Here is a 27,485-nt window from a genome sequence, read left to right on the forward strand (position 1 = left end):
AATAAAGATTTAGCAATAGTATGGTCCCTGAATCCTGTTTCTAGAGGCACAGGAAGAATGTGAACTCTGGGGACGCCTGGGTGGCTCAATCAGTTAAGCAGCTGCCTTCAACTCAGGTCATGATCTCAGAGTCCTGGGATCAAGCCCCACTTCTCTCTTTGCCTCCCCACCCCCACACCCCACGCTCATGCCCATGCTCTCTCTCTCAAATAAACAAATAAAATCTTTAAAAAAAAAAAAAAAAGGTATCTGAACTCTGTGCCCTTACCCAACCCAGGAAACAACCTCATGAAAGTGACAAGGCAAATTAGGCCTAGGACCCCAAAAGTGTCTTTTCAGAAACAAGAAGGACTGTAACCAATTAGACAATCTGGAAGAAATGGATGCATTCCTATAGAAGTATAAACTACCAAAACTGAACCAGGAAGAAACAGAAAACCTGAACAGACCCATAACCAGTAAGGAAATTGAAGCAATAATCAAAAATCTCCCAAGAGCCCAGGGCCAGATGGCTTCCCAGGGGAATTCTACCCAACATTTAAAGAAGAATTAATACCTATTCTTCTGGAACTGTTCCAAAAAACAGAAATGGAAGGAAAACTTCCAAAATCATTTTATGAAACCAGCACTACCTTGATCCCAAAACCAGACAAAGACCCCATCAGAAAGGAGAATTACAGATAGCCCTGATGAACATGGATGCAAAAATTCTCACCAAAATACTAGCCAATAGGATCCAACAGTATATTAAAAGGTTTATTCACCATGACGAAGTGGGATTTATCCCTGGGCTGCAAGGTTGGTTCAACATCCACAAATCAGTCAGTGTGATACAATACACTAATAAAAGAAAGAACAAGAACCATACGATCCTCTCAATAGCAGCAGAAAAAGCATTTGACAAAGTACAGCATCTTTCTTGATTAAAACTCTTCAGAATGTAGGGATAGACGGCACATACCTCAATATCAGAAAAGCCATCTATGAAAAACCCACAGCGAATATCATACTCAATGGGGAAAAACAGAGAACAGAGCTCTTCCCCTAAGGTCAGGAACACAGCAGGAATGTCCACTATCACCACTGCTGTTCAACACAGTACTAGAAGTCCTAGCCACAGCCATTAGACAACAAAAAGAAATAAAAGGCAACCAAATTGGCAAAGAAGAAGTGAAACTCACTTTTTGCAGATGATATGATACTTTATGTGGAAAACCCAAAAGACTCCACCCCAAAACTGCTAGAACTCATACAGGAATTCAGTAAAGTGGCAGGATATAAAATCAATACACAGAAATCAGCTGCATTCCTATACGCCAACAACGAGACAGAAGAAAGAGAAATTAAGGAGTCGATCCCATTTACAATTGCACCCAAAACCCTAAGACACCTAGGAATAAATCTACCAAAGAGGCAAAGGATCTGTACTCAGAGAACTACAGAATACTCATGAAAGAAATTGAGGAAGACACAAAGAAATGGAAAAACATTCCATGCTCATGGACTGGAAGAACAAATATTGTGAAAATGTCTGTTACCTAGAGCAATCTACACATTTAATGCAATCCCTATCAAAATACTATCAACTTTTTTTCAAAGAAATGGAACAAATAATCCTAAAATTTGTATGGAACCAGGAAAGACCCCAAATAGCCAGAGGAATGTTGAAAAAGAAAAGCAAAGCCAGTGGCATCACAATTTCGGACTTCCAGCTCTATTACAAAGCTGTCATCATCAAGACAGTATGGTACTGGCACAAAAACAGACACATAGATCAATGGAACAGAATCGAGAGCCCAGAAATGGACCCTTAACTCTATGGTCAACTAATCTTCGACAAAGCAAGAAAAAATGTCCAATGGAAAAAAGACAGTCTCTTCAACAAATGGTGCTGAGAAAATTGGACAGCTACATGCAGAAGAATGAAACTGGACCATTTCCTTACACCACACAAAAATAGACTCAAAATGGTTGAAAGACCTAAATCTGAGACAGGAGTCCATCAAAATCCTAAAGGAGAACACAGGCAGCAACCTCTTCAACCTCAGCCTCAGCAACTTCTCCCTAGACACATCTCCAAAGGCAAGGGAAGCGAGGGCATAAATGAACTATTGGGACTTCATCAAGATAAAACGCTTTTGCACAGCAAAGGGAACAGTGAACAAAACCAAAAGACAACTGACAGAATGGGAGAAGATATTTGCAAATGACATATCAAATAAAGGCTGGTATTCAAAATCTATAAAGAACTTATCAAACTCAACACCCAAAGAACAACTAATCCAATCAAGAAATGGGCAGAAAACATGAACAGACATTTCTGCAAAGATGACAACCAAATGGCCAACAGACCCATGAAAAAGTGCTCAACATCGCTCGGCATCAGGGAAATCCAAAACAAAACCTCAATGAGATATCACCTCACACCAGTCAGAATGGCTAAAATTAACAAGTCAGGAAACGACAGATGTTGGCGAGGATGCAGACAAAGGGGAACCGTCCTACACTGTTGGTGGGAATGCAAGCTGGTGCAGCCACTCTGGATAACAGTATGGAGGTTCCTCAAAAAGTTGAAAATAGAGCTACCCTACGACCCAGCAACTGTATTACTGGGTATTTACCCCAAAGATACAAATGTAGTGATCTGAAGGGGTACGTGCACCCCAGTGTTTAGAACAGCAATGTCCACAATAGCCAAACTGTGGAAAGAGCCCAGATGTCCATTAACAGATGAATGGATAAAGAAGATATGGTGTGTATATATATATATATGTATATATATATATATACATATATATATATATATATACACACACAATGGAATATTATGCAGCCATCAAAAAAAGAAAGAAATCTTGCCATTTGCAACAACGTGGATGGAACTAGAGGGTATTATCCTAAGCAAAATAAGTCAATCAGAGAAAGACAAGTATCATATGATCTCACTGATATGAGGAATTTGAGAAACATGACAGAGGATCATAGGGGAGGGAGGAAAAAATGAAACAAGAAGAAACCAGAGAGGGAGACAAACCATAAGAGACTCTTAATCTCAGGAAACAAACTGAGGGTTGCTGGAGTGTTGGGGGGTGGGAGGGATGGGGTGGCTGGGTGATGGACATCGAGGAGGGTATGTGCTATGGTGAGCGCTGTGAATTGTGTAAGACTGATGAATCATAGACCTGTACCTCTGAAACAAATAATACATTATATGTTTAAAAAAAAAAAAAGAAGAAGATAGTAGGAAGGGAAAAATGAAGGGGGGGAAATCGGAGGGGGAGATGAACCATCAGAGACTATGTACTCTGAGAAACAAACTGAGGGTTTTAGAGGGGAGAGCGGTGGGGGAATGGGTTAGCCCAGTGATGGGTATTAAGGAGGGCACATACTGCATGGAGCACTGGGTGTTATACACAATGAATCATGGAACACTACCTCAAAAACTAATGATGTAATGTATGGTGACATAACATAACAAAATTATATTTGGAAAAAAAAAAAGGATTGTAACCAAAAGTTCTGAAAATTCAAAAGGAATCCAACACTCAAATTCATCTTTCACACAGACTAAGTTTTCAGTTGTAGGGAAGTGAGACCCTCCAGGCCATCACACAGTATCTGAGATACGACCAACACTACCTCAGAGTCAGAAGCCGGCTCCACCCTCTTCACAACTCTGACACTGTTCATTGCATACAAACGTGTATCAAAGTATTTTCACTTAGGAGAAAAAGACATTGCCATAACCTCAGATAATCACTGTTAAGTGTGGAGAATATATTCTGAACTATTATTTCCTGTTCATAAAACTAACATTATTTTAACCTAAACACTGGAATATAATAGAGTATTTTACAGTTTGCCTTTCTTTTTCCTTTTGATTAATACAAGTCCTTTACCAGAAACCTTTGGAGCAATATGTCTCAGAACTTTTTAGATTTTAGAAATACAATATAGTGAATATACTGTGTATTTCAAATAACCCCATCCATCCAATGGGTTCTAGAGCAGTACCTGTAATCAAATACATTCATATTTCTGTAATAAAACATATGGGCACTCACACTAAGTGGGATAATCAAAGATTATAAAGAACCACATATCCATTCAGATCAGGTTTTAAATACCAAATGAAGAACACTAAAAAAATGTTTGGTTACATATAAAATCTTAAATATCTTTCCGTAGCACTAAATAAAAGTCTAATTGATAATGGCTACAGGAAGACTTTGTCTATAGAAGTAGTACAACGTATTTAACTAACCCTCTATTTGTGTTATCACCAGTTAGGACCACAAACAATGCTTCAAAGAACATTCTTATCCATGCATCTGTGCACTTGTATGGGTTTCTGTAAGCTAAAACTCTAGAAATGGAACTGCTGAGTCAAAGGGTAGGTGTGTCATCAAGTTTAAGAGATTTTGAAAAAAATACCCTTCAAAAAGTCTGTGCTACTGAGTAATGTATGAAGTGTTGAATCACTATGTTGTACACCTGAAATTAATATAACACTGTATGTTAACTACACTGGAGTTAAAAACTTAATTTAAAAAGTCTGTGCTAATTTTTACCACCAGCAGTGTATACAAGTAGCAATTTCCCCATACCCACTCCTACACTGAGTACTCAATTTTATAAAGACTGTAATCAATCTTAGCTGAATATGATAGATGAAAAGGGGTCACACTGTTTTCTTATTTTATACCTATTTTATCACTGAGGTAAAGTATCTTCTCAAATATTTATTGGTCCTTTGAAATACCTTCCTCAGCAAATTACTCACTATTCTTTTGAGCTGCTGAACTATAAAAGCTTTTATATACTGGGGAAAAAAATCTCCCCCTATTCTCCCACAATCATAAATACTTGCCTTGTGACTCTACAGCACTTCCTTTTCATATCTAAGTTTTTAAAATATAAATTTACCCTTCCTTCCTTTTATGGCTTCAGAGCTTCTAGTCATGCTAAGAAATGCCTTTCTTACTCTAAGATTACAAAAAATAATATATTCTGCAGAAAAGAGTTAACATAGGGACGTCTGGGTGGCTCAGTCGTTGAGAGTCTGCCTTCGGCTCGGGTCATGATCTCAGGGCCCTGGGATGGAGCCCCACGTCGGGCTCCCTGCTCCGCGGGAAGCCTGCTTCTCCCTCTCCCACTCCCCCTGCTTGTGTTCTCTCTCTCTCGCTGCGTGTTTCTCTGTCAAATAAACAAATAAATAATCTTTAAAAAAAAAAAAAAAGGAAGAAAAAGAAAATAGTTAACATAGCAGGCCTGAGACGGCTATCCTTAGAAACACGCGCCTACCAGGCTGGCCCTTGGCTGGCATCTGGAAATGGGTTTCAGGAAAGATCCCCCCACTCCCAGAACTGCTAAGAGTGGCTCACTGGGCCTAAACCCTTTGTACAAACAATATGGTTTATGCTGAACACTTGCTTTCCTTCTCAGACTCTGGAATTGTGGTACGTGTCAGGCAGGAGATGCCAACATGACCAGCACTGATTAAAAGCCCTTGGCACTGAGTCTCTAATGAGCATCTCTGGTAGACAACGTGTCACGTGTGTTGTCACAACTCACTGCTAGAGGGTTAATATTAAGCACGTCCTGTGTGACTCCACTGGGAGAGGACTCTTGGACGCTTGTACCTGGTTTCCTCTGGACTTTGCTCCACATATGTGCCTTTTCCCTTTGCTGATTTTGCTTTTTATCCTTTCACTGTAATACATCTTAGACATGAGTACAAATATATGTGGAGTCCTGTGAATTCAACTCACTGAAGCTGGAGGTGGGCTTGGAGACCCCTGCCACATATATTTATCTATGTTTTCTTCCTGCTCTTATGATTTCGCTTTCTGCATTCAAGTCTTTAATCTAGCTGGAATTTTTTTTTGAGGGGGGAGGGGGCACATGGACATAAGAAACCTAGTCTTTTGTGGGTTCTTAAAATCTTTTTTCATTGTGAAATAAAACATCTACAAAAATGCGCAAAATGGAAGTGTGCAGTTTCATGAATTATAAACATCCATGAAAATACCACCCAAGAAAAAAAAACTTATTTTGAAACCTATGCCACAAAGAAAGATTTCTACTGAACTCACAGTTGGAGAGGACTAAAAGACTGTTCAACATAAAAAACACAGTGGGTTTTAAGGACTCACCTAAGTTCACAGAGGTAATAAGCAGCAGGGCAAGAACTAGAATGGGGTCTTCTGATCTTCAGTCTAAAAAACCTTGCCAACGCTGTGCCACTGTCTGCAACAATGATCCTATTTTCTATAGGGCACTATGCTACACATACTACATCAGACACAGGAGCCCTGTTTGAGAGCATCACCAAAAGATCATGTGATTTTGTCTCATTCAAGTGGTAGTTAAGACAAAATGGAACAATGTACAAAAATCAAAGGTCAAAAAATGACACTAGAGAAAGCGCACCATTATGAATCAGAAGCTAACACCAAATGTGTCAAGTTGCAACTCACCCTTCCACCTCCTCCCCGCTCATTTAAATTCTCTCCTCCTTCAAGGCCCAGCACCCTCCTACTTCCACCGCGAAGCACTAACTTCCCTAACTCGATCCCTCATGCACTCGTTCAAGTAGTCACTGAAACCCCACCCCGTGTCAGGGCTTGGTGGTCAGGGATCAACAGAGGGAAGAAGGAAGAGGCGAGGACGTGGTACGGGTCTGAGCACTTGTACGTGCTAGTGGTACGCTGCAAGTAAGTCCCCGAAAGCCAGAGACAGAGTGGCCAAGACAACAGCATTTAAAGATAAAGAAAGGAGAATCCAAAAAAGGAAATAAAAGGCAGCATACAAAAATAGGAAGAAAACGGAGTTATGGGGTCAGAAGAACTAGGCAAAGAAAAAAATGAACTAGTCAATGAAAACTGGAAAAAAATTTGTTTACCCATATAGAAAAGAAATACCTAAAAATCCCTTGCAGGTAGATTAATGACATATGTAAAAAGTAGAATTTTAAAGATTTTAAAGTAAAACTACGAAGGGAAAATTAAAACTTGGGCACAAAACATAAAAGACTAATGGGTTAAGATTTAAAAATATCATAAAACACAAAACATAAAATAAAAAGATAGGTTATAAAAAGCAACCATGTTTTTAAATGAAAAGGATTTAAATACACAATACTTTTTTTTAAAGATTTTATTTCTTTATTTGACAGAGAGACACAGCGAGAGAGGGAACGCAAGCAGGGGGACTGGGAGAGGGAGAAGCAGGTTTTCCCCCGAAGCAGGGAGCCCGTTGCGGGGCTGGATCCCAGGACCTGAGCCCAAGGCAGATGCTTAAGAACTGAGCCACCCAGGCACCCCTATACAGAATACTTTAAACATTCCTGCAAATCAAGAAAAAGCAAATTAGGGGCGCCTGGGTGGCTCAGATGGTTAAGCGTCTGCCTTCGGCTCAGGTCATGATCCTGGAGTCCTGGGATCGAGTCCCGCATCAGGCTCCCTGCTCCTTGGGAGCCTGCTTCTTCCTCTGCCTTTCTCTCTCTCTGCCTCTCTCTCTCTCATGAATAAATAAATAAAATCTTTAAAAAAAAGAGAGAGAGAAAGAAAAAGCAAATTAATCCCAATGTTTTTAAAGAAAAAAGGATATAAGCAAGCAATTCAGAGATGATACCCATAAACTAAATAATACGTAAAAAGATGCTCAATCACACTGATCAGGAGCATGCAAAATTAACACAATAAGATATAATATTGCACCCTTCACATCAGAAAAACTCTGCAAGGGGCACCTGGGTGATTCAGTCAGTTGGACTATATTGGGCTCCCTGCTCAGTGGGGAGCCTGCTTCTCCCTCTCCCACTCCCCCTGCTTGTGTTCCCTCTCTCACTGTGTCTCTCTCTGTCAAATAAATAAATAAAATCTTTTAAGAAAGAAAGAAAGAAAGAAAGAAAGAAAGAAAGAAAGAAAGAAAGAAAGAAAGAAAGAGAAAAGAAAAGAAAAAGAAAGAAAGAAGAAAGAAAAAGAAAGAAAGAAACTCTGCAAATCTACCAATTGTTGGCAAAGACCGGAAACAAACCAAGAGGTACTTGAGTTCACTGCTGATGGGGTGTACACCAATACCATCTCTGAAAACAAATCTCTACCAACTCTACGCGAGGGTAACATACCCTAAAGCAGTGCTGTTCAAAGTAACTCAGCTGCAAACTGTCACCAGTCAGAAAAAGATAAGGAACACTCGTCCTTCGTTGAGAACGTCTTACGAGAAATATTAAATAAATTAACAATGACAATTTACACTCTTCCACAGTTCTCTATTTGCAAAAAATAATTCTTCCTTCCTTAGACCACACTGTGTATAACACTATCCTGGAGAAAAACTCTCCTAGGCAAAGACAAGCACAAGGAACACCTGTAAGAAACTGATCATACACACAGGGTCAGTAAAAAAGCAAAAACATGGAAACAATCTAAATGTCAGTCAACAGGAAAACGGTAGAGAAATTGTGGCAGGGTCACACCTCAGTGAAAATAAACAAGAGTTAAATGTCACATGGACCTACATGACAATATCTAAAAACCTAAGATCAATGAAAGCAAGTGCAGAAGGCTATGTACAGTTTAAGTGCTATGTATATGGTGCATATGATGTATATACTTCACAGGAATGACAACCTCTGGACTAGAAGGGAATAGAGAAGAAGGAAAAGGGGAGAGAAGAGGAAAAAGAGAACGAAAGGGAAATTGTAAGGGGTAACACAGCAAGCTTGAACTGTATCTCTAATATTTATTTCTCAAATAAAAATTTTTTTGCTAACAGCAAAAAATGTAAAGATATGACAAAGATGGGTAGGACATACATAAGTATTTCTAAGATTAATCTCTATACTTTCTTCATACTTGAAATATTTCATTATTTTAAAAAAGAATATACACACCATACTAATTTTATTTTAGGATACAAGTACATAAAAGGGGGAAGAAAATATATCAGTAATTTTTCTTCTTTATACTTTCATGTATTTTTCAAATATTCCTCAGTAAAAACATATTTTTTTAACAAAAATCTGTTGAAAGAAGCCATGTTTCAAGGATAAAGAAAGAAATTTAAAGCACAGAATTTTAAAACTTAAGAGGAACCTTAAAGAATATGGAAGGACAAAAAATAAGACCATTTACTGGTGGGAATGCAAAATGGCATGGTCACTTTGAAAGACAGTTTGGAAGTTCCTTAAAAAACTAAAGAATCTCACCATATGATCCAACAATTGCACTTCTTGCTATTTACCCAAAGGAGTTGAAAACTTATGTCCACACAAAGACCTGGAGAGGGATGTTTACTGTAGCTTTATTTGTAATGGCCAATACTTGGAAGCAACCAAGATGTCCTTCAGTAAGTGAATGGATAAATAAACTGGTACATACAAACAACAGAATATTTTTCAGGGCCAAATAGAGTTTTCAAGTCATGGAAAGACATGGAGGAAACTTAAAGGCACATTCCTACTTAGTAGTAGTAGTACTAAAGAGGCCAATCTGAAAAGGCTACATACTGTTTGATTCCAGCTACAGAATAGTCCCAAAAAGGCATAACTATGGAGACAGGAAAAAGATCAGAGGCTTCCAGGAAGGAATGGGGAAGGAGGGATGAATTGGAGGAGAACAGAGGATTTTTAGGGCCGTGAAAATACTCTGTATGATATTATAATGAGGGATATATGTCCAAACCCATACAATACAGAACACCAAGAGTGAACTGTAATATGAACTATGGACTTCAGGCGATTGTGTCAATGTGGTTTATCCTTGATTAAAAATGTATATGCTGGTGAGTGATGCTGACAGGGGAAGCCATGCTACGGGTGGGGCGAGGGAGTAAAGTGGGGGGTTAACATGGGAAATCTCTCTGTGCCTTCTCAATTTTGTTGTAAACCTAAAACTGTTCTAAAAAAAAAAATAAAGTTGTTTAAAAAAACTTAGTCTCAGTGGCACCTGGGTTGCTGAGTCGGTTGAACGTCCAACTCTTGATTTCGGCTCAGGGCATTGGGCTCCACGCCAGGTGTGGAGCCTGCTTAAGATTCTCTTCTCTCCCTCTCCTTCCGCCGCCCACCCCACCGTGCGAGTGCACTCTCTAAAATAAATAAATCTTAAAAAAAACAAAACTTAGTCTCAAAAAAATATATCAAAACACTGAAATTCTTCAATCCCAAAACAAAAGACAATTCCCAGTTTAGCTTATGTCAACTATTACATTCATGTACGGAAAAAAGCCTACTAAAAATAAATACATTCATTTAGTTTCCATTAAATATTTCTATAATTCATTATTCACCTGTCTTCAATTTCTCTATGTAGAGACAAAGAAGGTACCTTCTTTCCTTCTACCCCTCCCAAGGAAGAAATAACCAGTAAAGGTTCAAGGACTTCACTCTGATGTTATCCACCATTAGCCACTGATATTTCTGAAAACATGTAATTATTCCTGACAAATAAAACTGTCCACATAAATCACTCATACTTCAGATCGCTCCAAAAAAATACAACTTTGACTTCTGAGTTAAGGAGGAAAGGCTATTTGTTCACAGGATTAGAAAAGGCAAATACTGGTTTGTTTGTTTTTTTTAAAGATTTTATTTATTTATTTGAGAGAGAGAGAGAATGAGATAGAAAGCACGAGAGGGAAGAGGGTCAGAGGGAGAAGCAGACTCCCTGCTGAGCAGGGAGCCCGATGTGGGACTCGATCGCGGGACTCCAGGATCATGACCTGAGCCGAAGGCAGTCGCTTAACCAACTGAGCCACCCAGGCGCCCCTAAATACTGGTTTTTCACTCACATAATCAATTACACAAAAAATTTAAAAAAAAAAGAAAAAGAAATAGCAGTATGTCCATTTCCTCAGATGTATCATCTTTTCATAACAACTTGAACATCAAAACATTCCTTAAAAAGTATGCAAGGCAAGCACACACCATCAAAAAGAATAGGAAAAGTTACTAAATTTAAGATAGTGGTTATCTCCATGTGATGGAATTTCAGAGGATCCTTTTTTGGCTTAATTTTATGTCATTGCTAATTTACTTCATCAGCATGAATTACCTGTTTGAATTAAAAAGAGAAAACAGCTATTTCAGGGTAACAGGTTTAGGAATTTTTAAGGCTGCTTAAGTTTTCTACAAAGAACATTATTTTTCTGAATATGAAAGTAAATTTTAAATTGTTAATCAGGTTAGAGCTTAAGTGGAAGCTGAGATTGAAATGGAAAGCTGAAAATACCTAGACCACTGCCCACTGCATCATAAATCAATTAATAATCTAAAGCTACAAGATATTTTGAGAAAGATCTATCAAGTTACCACAGAAATGTACTAAACTCTAATGGAATAATCTCACAAGGAAATATTGTCCTCCTGGTATTTACTTTCTTCTGATTCATACATATGTAAACACATTATAGTCACAAAGCAGTTTCACACAGCCCTTTGAGCCTCAAAAACACTGTGAGGTGGGTTAACTATTGTCTGCATTTATAGATGAAAAACAGGCTAAGGATCTATTTGCCGAAGGTCACCAAGCTAATAAGACAAAGAATCATTAAGTTGAACCTCGAGAGGTCTTTACCTTCCAAGTACACACTAGAATGCAGTACACTTCCCTCTAAAGTACTATTTATTGAAGTAGGGTAATATTAGCTTCAACTTACACCTGAAGAAACAGGGCCTAGAATTAAGAATGTTGATTAAAAAAAAAGAAGAATGTTGATCAAGACTATAAAGTAGCAAGTGTCAGGGCTAGGGTTCAAACTCCAGGCCAGTCCAACTCCAAACCCAATGCTCCTTCAACATGCTAAATTGCAGCACTGCTGAAGCAGAGAAAGGGGGTGGAAATGACATGAAGGCTTACTGGACAACCATGTACAACATGACTTTGTACCCTGGCCACAGCCAATGTGTCAGGATGGGTCCCAACTCAATTCATCCTTCCTCAGCAATTCAGAAGTGGGACCAAAAAGTCAAGCATCCCTTGAGTGCCTGGACCTATAAAGCCAATGGACAGGACATGGGCATCTTTAGCCTACTCTATGAAACAGAATCAGAAGAAGCTGGTCTGAACAAAGAATGGGCACAAAGGCACAGAGAGCGACTGGAAGAACTGGATGATTTCTATTTCATGAAGGCCCCTTGTGTTTCCATAAAACTCCCTAAAATAAGTGCCCTGTTTTTGCCTAAGCCGGCTTACAACTGGGTCCAAATACAAGTGGAAGGTCTTTGCCAAGGAGAATAAAAAAAGAAGTACTTCTATGAAAGTACATTAAAAAAAAAAAAAAGCAGCTAGCACATGCCTAGGGTGAATTATCAGATCAGAGAAAGAGTCCTTCCTTCCTAAGGGCCAATCTAGCTCCAAAAGAATCTTCTCAACCATGTACCCTATTACTCCCGCAACAGCAATCCAAACTGCAATAGCTTAAGTGTACCATGTTTTCCCTGCCCAATTATTTGGTCAACCAAGTCCCCCAACGGGGAATAGTCTCCTTCTCCACACAGCCAATTCCTCCCATTCAAGGTCCAGCTCAAATATTACGTGCTGCACACTTACACATCCCACCTGAACCCTACAAACTCCCACAGATCTCTTTTCTACATCTCTCCTAGCACTGTCTTTTGCTGCACATTATGTAACTGCCTGATCTTCTCCTCCCTAGACCAAAGCAGTTCTCTGAGGTGTGATTTCAATCTGATTCCACCTAAGTACCCATTCCTCTACCCTCCATCCTTCTACAGAGCTCCTCAGGTTGAGAAACCGTGACTTAAGTCTCTTGGTATCCCAGCACTTAATTCAGTCCCTTGCAGAGAAGAGTTGCTCAAATACCTGCTGAATGAATGAAATATTAATTCCTCATGCATTAGAAAAGTTAGTTAGAAGTTTATACATTTAACATCTGTAGCAAGGGAAAGGAGGGGACTGGCGACAATTTATAATACCTGACATCAGAATCTCTTGGAAAAGGGACTATATATATTTTAACACTATGACGAATGCTTAGGGTTTAAAAAAAAAAAAAGGTGGGAGGAATTCTGGACAGTCTGATTGTGTGGCAGAACTGGTCTGCTCCGTGGGGCGCCTGGGTGGCTCAGTCATCGGGCGTCTGCCTTCGGCTCAGGTCATGGTCCCAGGGTCCTGGGATCGAGCCCTGCATCGGGCTCCCTGCTCAGTGGGGAGCCTGCTTCTCCCTCTGCCACTCCCCCTGCTTGTGTTCCCTCTCTCGCTGTGTCTCTCTCTGTCAAATAAATAAATAAAAATCTTTGAAAAAAAAAGAACTGGTCTGCTCCAAATCAGGAGGGACGCAGTAGTTACTACAGAGAGAAGAGGAGAAAAGAAAAAGGTGGAGAGAGGACAGAACAGTGGAAGGACAGAAAAAACCCTCTACACCAAGACTTTCCCCATGACTCCAGAGTTAACTAAATTACTGAAATGCTTGGGAGAGTGGAGTGAGTGAGCGAGCGTGTGTGTGTGTGTAAACCAGTGAAACAGGTGGGTTTTCATGTCCAAGCTGACATGAGTGGAACCAAAATATCATTTTCAGAAATGGGAACCTAACAGAAGAAAAGCATAAGTAAAGTAAATTACAGGAAATTCACAAAAACAGGGTGTGATGGGGGTTAGGGATGGCGGAGAGAGGACCACCTCCGGACTTTGACAACCTCTGCAATTAGGAGTGTGAGGCTAAAACCACAAAGAGTAAGGAAGGCCTAGCTGCCATCTAGATTTTATACGTAACAGTCTTTTCTGGTAGATCAATCCTGTGAATTATAAATCTAACCAGATACTAACTAAGGTTAAAGTAAAGTCCACATCATCTATTGATTTCTATATGCCATTTCGATTCACTAAATGCCACTCTAATACTTAAGTGACAAAATCCAAATGAGGCCAGCGAGATCCTTCTTCAGGAATAAATGCTTTCAATTTTGATCTCTACTGCTAGGTTTTTAAAAAGATGTTTGCCCCAACCCCTACCTTAAAAAAAAAAAATTATTAAATGCAAACATACTTAAAAGGGGAATGTCAGGAAGTCCAGTAGTAATCAATATAAGTCAGAGATGGGGAGAGGATTCATTCCATCATGGCTCCTTCCAGCCAGGGCTGCCCAAAGGGGAGACAGATAAGAACTTCTGCAAGCAATGAGACTCGGAGCAGGAGGTGCCTGCTGACAGTCCCTGCTGGTATCCCTTACTCCCAGAACTAAGAAGTCAGACCAACTTCCTGTCCTCTAGCCCACCATCTTACCCCCAGGACCGAGGCAGACACTCCAATATGGAAACCCCTGCACGAGGATGCGCTCTTGACTCTGAGCAGGGAAAGGGAAAGGAGTCTTTCTTCTCCTGCCGCTTCCAAAGTCCTAGCTACCTGGAGATAGTGTCAAGCTACTTTAAGCCTCCCTGACCAACCTAGCATAGGCCCTAGCAAGGCAACCCTCTCCTGCTCACACACATCCCCCTGCCCCCTTCCACACACACAGACAGAGGGAAGGAAGAAGTCACAGCGTTAGCTTGGCAGGGTTGGGCCAAGTGATGAGACAGAAGCCCTCATCTGTACCCGAGATTTACTGAATAAGTGCCACACTCCAGATGCACTGAGCTCCACAAACACTCCCACATCCCAAGGAAGCCCTTTCCCTCAGAGATAGCAGCTGGCCAATGCCCAGTTAAAAATCAATGTTAGTAAACTGATGAGCAGAAAGATTAGTTCAGCTTATGAAAGCCAGCTCAGAGGAGACAATATATACTATGCAAGAGTTCAGACTGCATAAAAGTCAAACATGTGATAGTTAAGATCCACCAAAGCAGTTAATTACTTAGGACAATGCTCATTTGGATGTGTAAACTCTAGAAAGTTCTTTAAGTCACTATTTAAATTCCAGCATTTGTGGTTTGACCTGCTTGCCTTCGGTACATCATAATTTCATTAACACATCTGTCACAGGCCCAAAAGCACTGAGAAAGAATTTAGGAGCAAATAAACAATATCCTCATTTTTCTTCTAAACAATTCCTCCAACCTCCCAGTTTTCCATTTCTCTATAATGGAATGAAGATATGTGAAATAGCAAAAATAAACCAAAGCTTATGCTAAAGTTGGACTTTGACTTATAAAATACTCCATTCATTCTATCCCTCAAAATTCCACCTAACTGAATTAAGGAATCATACACCATCATCAGCAATATAAATACTGAAAAACAGAATGCACTGGGGGAAGGGGAATGCAATCGTTAAATTAGAAGCAATAAGATGCACCTTTGGATTGAAGCCACAAAATCCGAGGTACATTGGATATTGAGCTCATGGTATCAGAGAATTACAATCTGAATTTACAGAGTTTCAATCAAAGGACCATCCAATATCATCCAAGAATGACACCAACACGAGTCTTATTCCGCCCCAGAATTAAGTAGAATTTAGTGGCTTTTTCATCACAGCACATGTGAAAAAGGCAGAATTAGGGATATCCAATTACTATGATGATGCCCCTTTCAACGTCCCCCTTTTTTTCTTTCTTTCTTTTTTTACAAATAAAACCGTTAACTCCAGGATGACATTCCAGGAGCATGTAAAGTCATTTTTTATTGTGGCAGACAATACTACTTGAAAACTAACACTCATAGTCTTTTCCTAAGAAACTAAGGAACTACTAACCTCTACAATCAATGTGATACATGGTTTATCCAGTCTTGACAAAAATCCTCTGGATCACCAATGGTAGGTTCATCCACTCGTACATATGCAATTGTATAAAGAATCTATTATTTAGAACACCAGGAAAAAAAAGCAATTAAAAGATTTATATTCATAGCTATCATTAAGAAATAAAAAAAGAAAAGCACTTTTCATTTCTATGCTAAGATCTAATTTGATGCCCTGCTTTGCAAATTCAGAATGAGGAAAAAATTATAGTGATTACCAAATTGTAGAAAGATAAGGAGTATGTCCACAAATAAAAGTGATTGTATAGAAATAACAGGCTAATACTTTCAAATTATTCACCGAAGACAAACATTGGAATATCAATACAACATAGATTTCATCATATATGTGTATGTGTACATATACATCAAAAATCACAAACATACAAAGTCTTACATTAAAAATGAAAGGAAGTGTTAATTATACAACAGTTTTTATAAGAAGGGTATTAGTAGGTGGGTACACATGTTACTGCACATTACAACTGAGAATGTAAATGGTGCACATTCATAATGCTGGGAACCTCTGCCCTCTCTCAGCACTCCTGATCCCCTTCTCTGGTTCTTCTTGGTCTTCTTCTCACCCCTACATATGCACAGCCCCCAGACAGCTGTCCTCTGGACAATCTGCCCATTCCCCTGACTCTACCATCACCCCCACACTGTCCTAAGCTTCAGAACAAGTTCCCACACCCAAGGAAGCCACACGCCTAGCGCTATTCCAGGTTCTTAACATGCATTATTTATCTCTTCCCACTCTTACAACAACTCTGTGAAATAGGTTTGGTGGTTATCCCACTTAACAGATGAGAAAACCAAAGCCCAGAAGTTAGGTCCCTTGTTCAAGGACATTAATCAAAAAGCAGCAGAGCCAGGATTCAAAACCATCTCTGACTCCACACGACATTTCAGCTACTATTCCAAACAGTCTCCCTAAACAATGCAACATGGGCACCTCAATAATTCAACTCATTCACTCAACAAATTATTTCTTTGTTGAACACAAACCTGTTCTCTCTTTTCTCCACTTCCACTTCCCTAAATCTGTCAGAGACTATACTCTCCACCCCCCGCAGATCCCTCAGGTGGATTCTTGGAATCATCTCTAACTCCTCCCTCTCTTGAACAACACTCATATACTTGGCCGATAATTTCTGCCTATTTTAGGGATTCTAGGTTATGTTACCTCCTTGCCAAATCCACTTCCACTGTCCCACTTCAGACCCTAGGTTTCTTTCACTTGGCCACTGTGATACCCTCCTAATTAGTCTTGCTGCTCTTGGTCTCTGGATCCACGCAATCAATGTTACACCACTACCACCTGTTATCCTTATAAAACAGACCTACTCATGTTACACTCCAGCTTAAAAGCCTTTGATGGTCCTCTACTGTCTACAGAACAAAGTCCAAACTAGTTGTGTTGGCATTCTCACACAAGCTAGTCCCAACCTCTCTTCCCAGCTTCATATCCTACTGCCTCCCCACCTAAATAATAATAATTTACATAGAGCTTAATTGTTTATACAGTGCATTTTCATATACATTAATCATAACAACACTATGAGTATTTCTTACTATCCCAATTTTATGAGAAAGAAACTTAGACCTAGAAAGGTAAAATAATTTGCTGAAGATCCCAAATCGTAAAAAGAACATAAAAGGCAGAAAGGGTCAAGTATCAAACTCCAAATTTTATCTCCTTTCCCAACAAACACTTCACGCAGCCACAGCACCTCTACTCCAGCACATCAGACTCAAACTTTCTCTGAAAGTATTTTCCAACCTCTGTCTTAGCTCAAGCTATTCTCACTTGAAATTTCCAAAGAACAGTGGAAGGCATTTTTCACATTACACTTTGTATCAGTTATGTACATTTAGATAGAACCCTGAGTCTACAGTGGCTCAGGAGCCCTATGAGGACAGGACCAAAAGTCAGTCACTCGATTTTTAAAGTCGGCTTACTTAACTGAAAATGTGTGGGGAAAATAAGCCATATAAGACAACAGCATCAAGGCAGAGACTAGCCAGGCCTGAAACCAGAGACCAGAAACTTGAATTAGACCATCAGAGCATGTTGGCAGGGCCAATAATTTTAACATCTATCTCCTGAACAAGGTCGAATGCCCCAGTGCCAACTACTTTCACTGACATTGGCCTTTATTAAATATTACGGTTTATTGGAAGCATAATTCAAGACAGAATGGGGTAAAAATGAAGAATTAGAATAGAAGTGATAAGAAACAGAAATATCATTATTTCCCATTTTAACTTTCCTCTTTGACTAAGTAACCAAAATTTCAATGATACAGGCATGATTGAGCCTTTCTACAAAGATCGGCTCCGCTGCATGGATGGCTGTCTCTGGGGCTATTTCAGTAGGCCACAGAATCACGTTCCCCCACACAGCTACACAGACAGCTTCCCACGTCTCACCCTCAAAAAGAGCCACGAGGCTTCCAGGCACTGGCAGAGCCTCTCTCAGAAGGTATTTGACATGTTGATTATCTGGCCAGCTTTTGCAAGTGAAGCTCCCCATGGTTCTGTCAAATGGTCAAACTGAAGAGTGTCAATGTGCTTTAAGATTACAGGCCGTACTCCTTCCTGAGTTGTCTTTACCCCAGTGAAGATCAGATGCTAAGGATGCCTTATAATTATAAAGCCCAGAATATGAAACCACTGAACAGCTGACCAGGTGAAAAGTCTCAAATGCTTCCTTCCCTCTGTCAGAAATCTCCCTGTCCACTGCTGAAACATAACCACAATGTCAACTTTTCCACGAACTGGCAGAGGATAATATTAGAAGAAAAACTAGCCCACATGCCCTGCACTGAATTTCATTCCATTCCAAACAGTTCTAGCACTATGATCTTAAGTAATTTACAAACTAGATTTCAGAATTATCTTTAACAGTCAGAACTAACTGTTCTCTATCCTGGCATCTCACCCAAAAATCTAATATTTCTATTCAACGAACCTCAGAATACTGCCACATTTTATACACGACAGCAGATTTCTTCTGGAGGCTAGTAAGACATGGGGGGTGGGCGGGAGGAACATGCTGCTCTTGTTATAAACTGTATTTTCCCTTTCAGAGAGAGTAATACAACAGTCAGTCAGAATTAACATCAACTTTGGAATCAGAAAATCTGAATTCAAGTCCTAACTATAATTTGAAGGAAGTTCCACCACTGAGACAGTAAAAGCACCAAACTCACAGGGGTGTTGTAAGGATTCTGTCAGTCAACATGTACAAAGTGACCAGAACACACGGTAAGCTTTCAATAAACATTAACTTTACAAACACCTGATTCAAAGTGACAATTACATGAGATTTGTGAAAGAATAACAAATTCTAAGAAATGCCAGCCCAAGATTGTCCTGCTTACCTTTTGGCAACTTCCATATGTCAATGATACTAATTATTCAATCGATAAATATGAAATAAAAGAGAAACCTAACAGTGCTGCTTCTTGGGAGCTCCCGCAAAGTGCGGTGGCAGATACAACTGAAAGCAACTATAGATTTAATTTAAATTTATGGCATGTGTATCACCTCAAATACAAAGATAAAAAATGCTGATCTGAAATCTATAGAAACCCAGTGTTACCAGCTATAATACATCCCTAAATAGCAGATGTGGGAACCACAGATAATATGATTTTAGCATTATCTATATTATATAATCATACACTTTGCTCCCTGCATATTTGTTTACATGTATGCTTCCTCTTTCCCCTCAACAATATTATAATTCCGTTGGTGGACAGTGGTGTTTCTTTTGCACCCCACAGCAATGTTAAACAGCGGTCAAATAGCTGGACTAAAGTAACACCTAGCTAAGAATTTAGCAGCCCACCTGACCAGATCTTTCCATCGGCGTGAACACTGACTACCGTAAACAGAGGTAACACAGCCTAAAGCCTGGTTGAGTGCACTCTGGAGTCTGAGACACCTGGGATCCGACGCCACCACTCACTTGCTGCAGGACCTTGGGAACCTAAAAAGTCTGTTTTCCATTCCATAAAACGGCAATAATAATTTGACCCACCTCTTAGGATTACTGTGACAAATAAAATATATGCAAAACACTTCATGCTAGACTTGAAATATTAAGGGGTATGTTTACAGATGTCTCCAATTTACTTTGAAACACATCAAAAAAGGCTGGATTGAGTACTTAATGCCACTGAACCGTACAACTAAAAAATGATTAAGATGATAAGTTTCATTATGTGTATTTTACTAGTTGAATTAAAAAATAATTAGAATAAAATTGTAAAAGGTGGATTGAAAGATGGACAGATACATGATACAAGCTGGTAAAATATCAAATGCAGAATCTAAGTAGTATGTATATGAATACTCACTATCAACTTTTCTGTATTTTTGAAGATTTTTACAATAAAGTATTAGGGAAAAAAAACAATGCTGGCATCCAAAAGTTTGCTTTTATTATCACTACTAGTCAAAAATAATAGCCAGCAATATTCAGATTCTTGGCCTTTTAAAAAAATTGTATAAAGCATCATTTATCAGCCATCTCTCCTTTTATTGTAACTATTCTGAAACTAAAAGTGGCTTATTTGAAACTGCTTAACCAGTACTTATGTATGTAATTTCAAGTTAAATTATTCTAAGCAACCAGCCGCCAAACATTTAATCTCTTCTAAAGGAACACAGAAACCAAGTCAACAGATATTTGTGGTCGATGATTGATGACTTAACCAAACAAAACAATGGAAAAGCAAGGATTGGAACTACTTGTTTCTTTTTCAGCAGCTGCTAAAGCTGTGAGTTCCAGAAGTACTACCAGAAGTACTACCAGCACTTGACAGATACCTGATGTACAGGAGCACGTACACAATGTGACAGCCACTTCAGAATGATACCCAATTTGGGGCGCCTGGGTGGCTCAGTCGGTTAAGCGTCTGCCTTGGACTCAGGTCATGATCCTGGGGTGCTGGGATCCAGTCCCACATTGGGCTCCCTGCTCAGCAGGAAGTCTGCTTCTCCCTCTCCCTCCACCCCTCCCCCCAGCTCGCATACGCTCGCACTCTTAAATAAAATCTTTTAAAAAAAAGAATGATATCCAATTTTCCTCTAGTTTTTTCCCCCCATTCCAAATGGTAATTCAGATTTTAAAGTGTTTTGTGGTACTACAGGAACTGAGATACCATGCGGTATAACAATTTTAAACAGACCACCTCAAACCCACTGCGATGGCTACTTTCAAAAATACAGAAAAGAACAAATGTTGGTAAGAATGTGGAAAAATTGGAACCCTTGTGTACTTTTGGTAGGAACCCTTGTGTACTGTTGGTAGGAACAGTATGGTGGTCCCTCAAGAAATTAAAAATAGAATTACCGTATGACCAAACAATCCCACTTCTGCATATATACCCAAAAGAACTGGAAGCAGAGTCTCAAAGAGATATTTGTACACCCATGTTCATAGCAGCATTACTCACAACAGGTAAAATGTGCAAGCAACCCAAGTGTCCATCAACAGATGAATGGATGAGAAAATGCAATATATACACACACGGAATAAAACGAAGAAAATACAGTCACATGCTACAACAGAGATGAACTCTGAAGACGTTAGGCTGAAATAAGGCAGTCACAGAAAGACAAAATCATGTATGACTCCACTTGTATGAGATACCTAGAGCAGTCAAAATCAGAGAGACAGAACTGAATGATGGTTGCCAGGTGCTGCGAGGGTGGAGTGGGGTGGGAAGGGGAGTTCAAGTTTAATGGGTATAAAGTTTCAGTTTTGCAAGATGAAGAGTTCTGGAAATGGATGGTGGTGATGGTTGCTCAACAATATGTACTTAACACCACTGAACTATAAACTTAAAAATGGTTATGACCATAAATTTTATGTTATGTGTATTCTACCACAATAACAAAAAAAGGGAAGAAAAAAAAATCAGGGAACTGATCTCCCCAAGAGACCTGGTAGGGGTGCTCCAGCTTGGATCTGATCAACTCTACGGCCCTCAAACCATGTCTATCTCCCAAAACACCCTGAGACCTTGTCCACTCAGACGCTCCATCCTGCCCAGGGTCACACCAACTGTTTATTTCAGCTTCAGAATGAACAAACATTACTCCTGCTACAATCAGTTTTCTGTCAAAGGAGCAAGGAACTTAATCTAAGCCTGCCTCCTCTTTAAAACAAGGATAATTCCTACCTACCTGTCTTACAAGGTTGTTATGAGGGTAAGAGTGAGATCACGTATATAAAAGTGGCTTTAAACTGCCAAACACCAAAGAAACACAAATTACTATGTTTATAACTACTTTCGTATGGAAATGCAGAAGGGACTATAACAACAAAAACTTCACAAGGCTTGCGACACCTCACCCATGCTTCATTCCCCTTAAAACTCACATCATCCCTAAATAACACCTTTTTTGTTTCTGTCATAAACCGAAGGGCAGCACTGGAAAAAAAAACAAACAAAAGCTCAACCTAAGCATTTCGTCTAACCACCCCAAACGCAATCAGAAATCATCTTACGTGTCCTAGGAAAATTCAATTTTTATGACCCCAGCGTGGGCCTGCGGCGCCCTGGAACTACACTTCCCACAAAGCATCGAGGTGAACCCGGGCGGCGGGCGGGGCGGCCTGGGATTCAGGGTGACCACCGCTCTCCCCAAACAGGGCTCGCCGTCCCCTGAAAAACGGCAACGTTTACGGCCGAGTGTGCACCGGCTCTCCTTTCTGAAAGCGCTATTAGCCCCCGGTCCCCCCCCCTGCGTTAGCCCAGCGACCCTCTCTCTGCCCTCCCGTCCTTCCTGCTCCACCTGAGGGTCACCGCCTATTCTTGACCTTTCCTCTGATTTCCAGGGTGTCACACAGAGGCACCTTCTCCCCCGCCCCCAGAGCTCCATTTCTAGAACTCCCCCAAACACCTGGGACCCGGGGCCACGGCGGGGTCAGACGGGACGGGTAGACACAGCCCGCCACCCTGCGCCCCCCGCCCAGGCCCGTCCGCCAGCCCGAGAGCAGAGGGCAGGGGGCTGAGCTGCCCCCACCCCCGGACCGGGGCGGATCGCGGGCAGAGGTGGCTCCGCCCGGGGCTCCGGTTTCAATTTCGCAACGTGACGGTGCAAACCTGAGGCCTACAAGCGCAAGCGACGGCGTCCGGCGCCCCGCCCGCCCGCCAGGCCCGAGCGCCCCAGCCCCCCGCACGGCGCGGCCGCCGCCACCCGCCAGCCCACCCACCCACCCACCCAGCCAGCCAGCCCGGCTCCCGGAGGGCGGCAGCGCGCCCCGGCTCGCCAGCCCGCCCGGCACCGGCTCCGGCCGCCGCCCCGGGCCCTGCGCAGCGCCGGCTCTGACTCGCGGCCGCGGGCTGGCGGTGGCACTTACTCAGCTCGTCCTGGGAGGCGGAGGCGGCGGCCGCAGCCATGTTGCGCCAGGGAGGGAGGGAAGGGAGGGGCCGGAGCGGGAGGGCGCGGACGGGCGGCGCGGGGGGCTCGCCGCTCTCGGTGCGGCAGAGGCCGGGAGCCGCCTCCGGTCGCTCGGCGCGGGTCGCGCTGCGCCCACGAGGCCCGCCCGCCGCCGTCGCCTGCGTCCTCCTCGCTGCACGCGTCGCTCTCGCGGTCCCCCGCGAGCTCGCGACTCGGGCGCTCCCACCGCCTCGCGCCTCTGCGGAGCCGCCGAGCCGTCTGTCGGCCGAGTCCCGGTGCGCCCGGCCCGCGCGGCGGCTCTGCGGCTCCGCGCCGCGCTCGCCCAACTCACGCCGGTTTTATATTTAGAAAGAGCTGAGCCATCCTCCCAGCGGCCCCCCCGCCGGGCCCCTCGCGCGCCCGCCCGCGCTCGCTCGCTCGCTCGCGGCTCGTCCTGCCCACCTGCCGCCGCCCGCCCCACGAGCGCTCCCCGCGCGAACCCGGCACGCGGCGGCCGGCGCGGGCGGCCCGGCCTAGCCAACCCCGCCGCGCCGTAGCAGCCTGCGGCGGCCGCGCCACAAAACGGACGCGCGGGCCTCTGACCTGAGTCTGAGCCGGTCTCCATGCCGGGGATGCTGCGCGCGGCGCCGCGCGGTGGGCGCCGAGAAGCGAGGCGGCGGCGGGCTCGGGCCCGAAGGGCCGCGCGCCGCAGTCCGGGAGGGGTCTGACCGGGCTGGTCCGCGCTGCCCGCGGCCAGGGGAGATCCTCCAGGCGGGGCCCGAGCTCCCTCTTGAAAGGTCTGCGGCTGTCACGTCGGCCGGTCCCGACCTGAAGAAACACGCCTGTCCAAAGGAAGAGACGTGGACTCGGAAAAGTAGAGCCGGGTTCAGAGTCGGCGGGAGGAAGCCCCGCCCTGCGCCTCCCGCGAACTTCTCGGCCCCGGCGCGTTGAACGCCCCGACCCGGCTCCCTGGGCTCCTTTTCTCACTTAAGAGCCGTGATCAAGTATAGTTTTCTGATCTTTCAGAAACTAAGACTGCCGAGTGAGGGAAAGCCACGAAGTCCTACTAAAGTTAAATGAACCAAGATATTTAAAGTTCAAGTGTATATGATTATATGGGCTTTTTTAAATTTTTATTCTAATACCTACGTTCTTTTTGGTAACCCGAGTGATTTATTTTCAATATACCGATTTGAACTTTACGGCTTAAGTTTGTCCGTGAGGTCGTGTACGTGAAAAAAACACTTGCAAAATGGAATTCAAATTAAGGGGTTGCATATGTGATGGCAATGTCAACAACAAATTAGGTACAAGATCAAATGCTTTTTTTTCCCCTTTGGTATAAGAGGAAGAAATCAAGACCCTAAATGGATTGAAATTGCATTTATTCCTAAAAGAAATCTATAAAGCCCTAGTTAATGCCTTGAAAAATGAATATATGTCATTCCAGATGTAACTTAGGCGAGTACAAGGTACTTACACCACATTAAAGACATTTATTTCCTTTATTGCTCTAGTATGGAAATTATACATGATCTTTGGGAAATTTTCAAATGATTGGAGATATCATAAAATTAAAAGTCAAAGGCCTTCCACTCCCACCATCGCATTCCCCAGAGAAAATGTGGTTAACAGGTACAGAGTGTGCATTCTCTGAGGCCTTGTCTTTGCACATATATATACATCCCCAAAAGAAACTGGAATGGAGAGAGGCCCATACTTACAATAAAGTTCTGTATTACTGTTTTTCCCCCATAAACATTCTTCCCTGTTATTCCAAAAAGGCCTACACCACCACTCTTTTTATCAATGACCTCATACATACAACATTAAGTTCACCAATTCCTTTTTTGAGGACATTTTGGATTTTTAGTTTGATATTGACAAATAGTTTGTTATTTGCAAAGACTACGATACAGAAGTGTATAAAAGTAAAGGTTGTCCCGCACCTCCCTGCCCACCATCCCCTCATCTCTTACTCCCTGGAAATAATCCTATTAACAACTTGGTGCCTCCAACCTTTCCTGACTATGAATACGTAAAGTAGCTGCACCAAGGATTGGTTTGAAAAAATTTGACTTCCCATAGCCTCAAACAGATCCTTCTAAAGCCACCACCAAAAAAAAAAAAAAAAAAGTTTGTTAGGCAATATTAACTTCCAGACAAGACTAGCATCTCAGTTCATCCTATGTATAAATTTCAGAGTCCACACATGTGCAAATCACAGATACGTGCGTATACACAGATTTTTGTTTGTTTTAACAAAAATGGAATCCTACTACACATATTATTATGTAACTTTATCTGTTCACCAAACAATATATCACAGGTGTCTTTCCATAGAGGTAATGATAATAATAGCTAATACCTAATCGTGCCAGGCAGGGTTTAAAGTGTTCTACAAGGTGGAATCCATTTAGTCCTCACGACAATCTTATGAAGTCAGGATTTCTATGACACCAGATCGTGGAGGAAAAATCCAAAATGCCACAAACTAGAAAGTGGTGGGGCGGGGATTTCAACCTAGACAGAGTGGATCATTCTTCACCACTGTGATCTGTATGTACAGAATTACCCCATTCCTTTAAATGGCTGCATGATAAGTACATGATAAAACTTATTTAACCATTCCCCTACTAATGAGCATTTAGGTTGTGGACAATTTTTTCTACTAGTGCAAGCAAATGCTACTGTAAAAAATTCCTATACATATGTCAACCTAATCACATTATTACCTATATAGAGAGAAATATGTAGAGGCGGAATTGTTAGGTTAAAAAAAGATGCCTTTAACATTTCATCATATACAGCAGCTTATACCACTTTACAGCACTGCTGTTAATCTCTAGTGTTTAAAGCTCTAAGCTTTTTTTATAATTGCTTCTTCCTTCAAACTATTGTAGTTTATTTTTCCCACTAAATAGCTTCATATTCTGGGGCGCCTGTGTGGCATAGTCGGTTAAGCGTCTGCCTTCGGCTGAGGTCATGATCCCGGAGTCCTGGGATCGAGCCCCACGTCAGGCTCCCTGCTCGGCGAGGAGTCTGCTTCTCCGTCTCCCTCTGCTGCTCCCCATGCTTGGGCTCTCTCTCTATCTCTCTCTGTCAAATAAATAAATAAAATGTCTTTAAATAAATAAATAGATAGATAGATAGATAGATACTTTCATATTCTTACTAGACAGTTTGATTTTGGATAGTAGCCTGGAGATACTTCCTATCTAGAATTTACTTCAAGTTCCAAAAACAGACAAGAAGGAATTGTGGAAGGGGATGCACAGGGGGCAGAGAAGAGGCCACTGAGAAGCCAAAATAATGCATCACAAAATCCAAGAACGGAAAAACTTATGCCTTCCACTCTTTCAAAGTCCACTCTCCCCTCCGGAAGGCCCTAATTACACTAAACGTATGTACAGTTCTAACAAAGTAGGCTTGTTTCCACAGTGAGAGCAAATTAGAAGCAGAATATTAGAGAGCACTCTTCTGGGCAGGTACTTGGATGACAGAGGAGCTTATGGAGCCCATAAAAACCAAGGAAGAAGCAGGAAAACTATGAAAAGAAGCTGTAAGAACTCAAAAAGCAGAACATTCTGGGGTTATTTGTAAAGTACAAAAAGCACTACCCACCCCAGAGTCCCTGAAGTCATTTCACTTGAATAACTGATGGCCGTGGCGATAATCCTGACATCAAGAGACAGTACAGGGACACCTGGGTGGCTCAGTCGTTATGCCGTGGGCTCAGGTCATGATCCCAGGGTCCTGGGATCGGAGCCCTTCGCTGGGCTCCCTGCTCAGCCAGAAGCCTGCTTCTCCCTCTCCCTCTCCCTCTGCCCTTCCCTGTTTGTGCGCGAACTCTCTCTCTCAAATAAATAAATAAATTTTTGAAAATCTTTTAAGATTTTATTTATTAGAGAGAGAGAGAGAAAGGAAGAACGAGTAGGGGGAGGGGAGAGTTAGAGCGACAAGCAGACTACTCACTGAGCAGGGAGCCCCACGTGGGACTCAATCCCAGGACCTGGGATCATGACCTGAGCCGAAGGCAGATGCTTAACCGACTGAGCCACCGAGGCGCCCGCTCTAATAAGCAATTTTAGATGCCTAAAAGGATTAATTCTAAACTATCTAGAAAATCCAACTATCCCAGATGATTCAATTATCCAATCCCAAGGAGCTCCAGACAAGCCAAAATTCTACAGAAATAAGTCTCACACAGTATTCATTTTGGCTGCTGAAGAAGTCAGGGACTGGGTCCAGTCTGCCAACAGAGTCCGCAGCACTCATGATCTTCATCCCTGCTCGTTTCAGCCAGTTATTAGTTAAAAACATGTTCACTATACATAAAACTGTGTCAGGACTCAAAACATCCCACTTATAAAAATCAAACTC

General features: G+C 41.9%; 1 protein-coding gene across 3 annotated transcripts in view; it reads right to left on the reverse strand.

Annotated features, from left to right (window-relative positions):
* The window catches only part of ECPAS (Ecm29 proteasome adaptor and scaffold), a 99,755-nt gene extending 75,789 nt beyond the window's left edge, over nucleotides 1-23,966 (reverse strand). Inside the window, exon 1 of one of the 3 annotated variants that reach the window (XM_028108663.2) lies at nucleotides 23,706-23,966. In XM_028108663.2, the coding sequence (XP_027964464.2) occupies nucleotides 23,706-23,727 (22 nt within the window). In that variant the 5' untranslated portion in view covers nucleotides 23,728-23,966. Of the gene's footprint in view, nucleotides 1-15,654; nucleotides 15,757-23,082; nucleotides 23,168-23,705 lie in introns of those variants that run through there. The other 2 variants (XM_028108664.2, XM_028108662.2) reach the window with 2 other exon arrangements.
* Between the last annotated feature and the right edge of the window lie 3,519 nt (nucleotides 23,967-27,485).

The sequence above is a fragment of the Eumetopias jubatus genome, unplaced genomic scaffold, assembly GCF_037043125.1.
Source record: "Eumetopias jubatus isolate StellerSeaLion01/CBP00866 unplaced genomic scaffold, mEumJub1_p1.0 scaffold_15, whole genome shotgun sequence".
Lineage (NCBI taxonomy): Eukaryota > Metazoa > Chordata > Mammalia > Carnivora > Otariidae > Eumetopias > Eumetopias jubatus.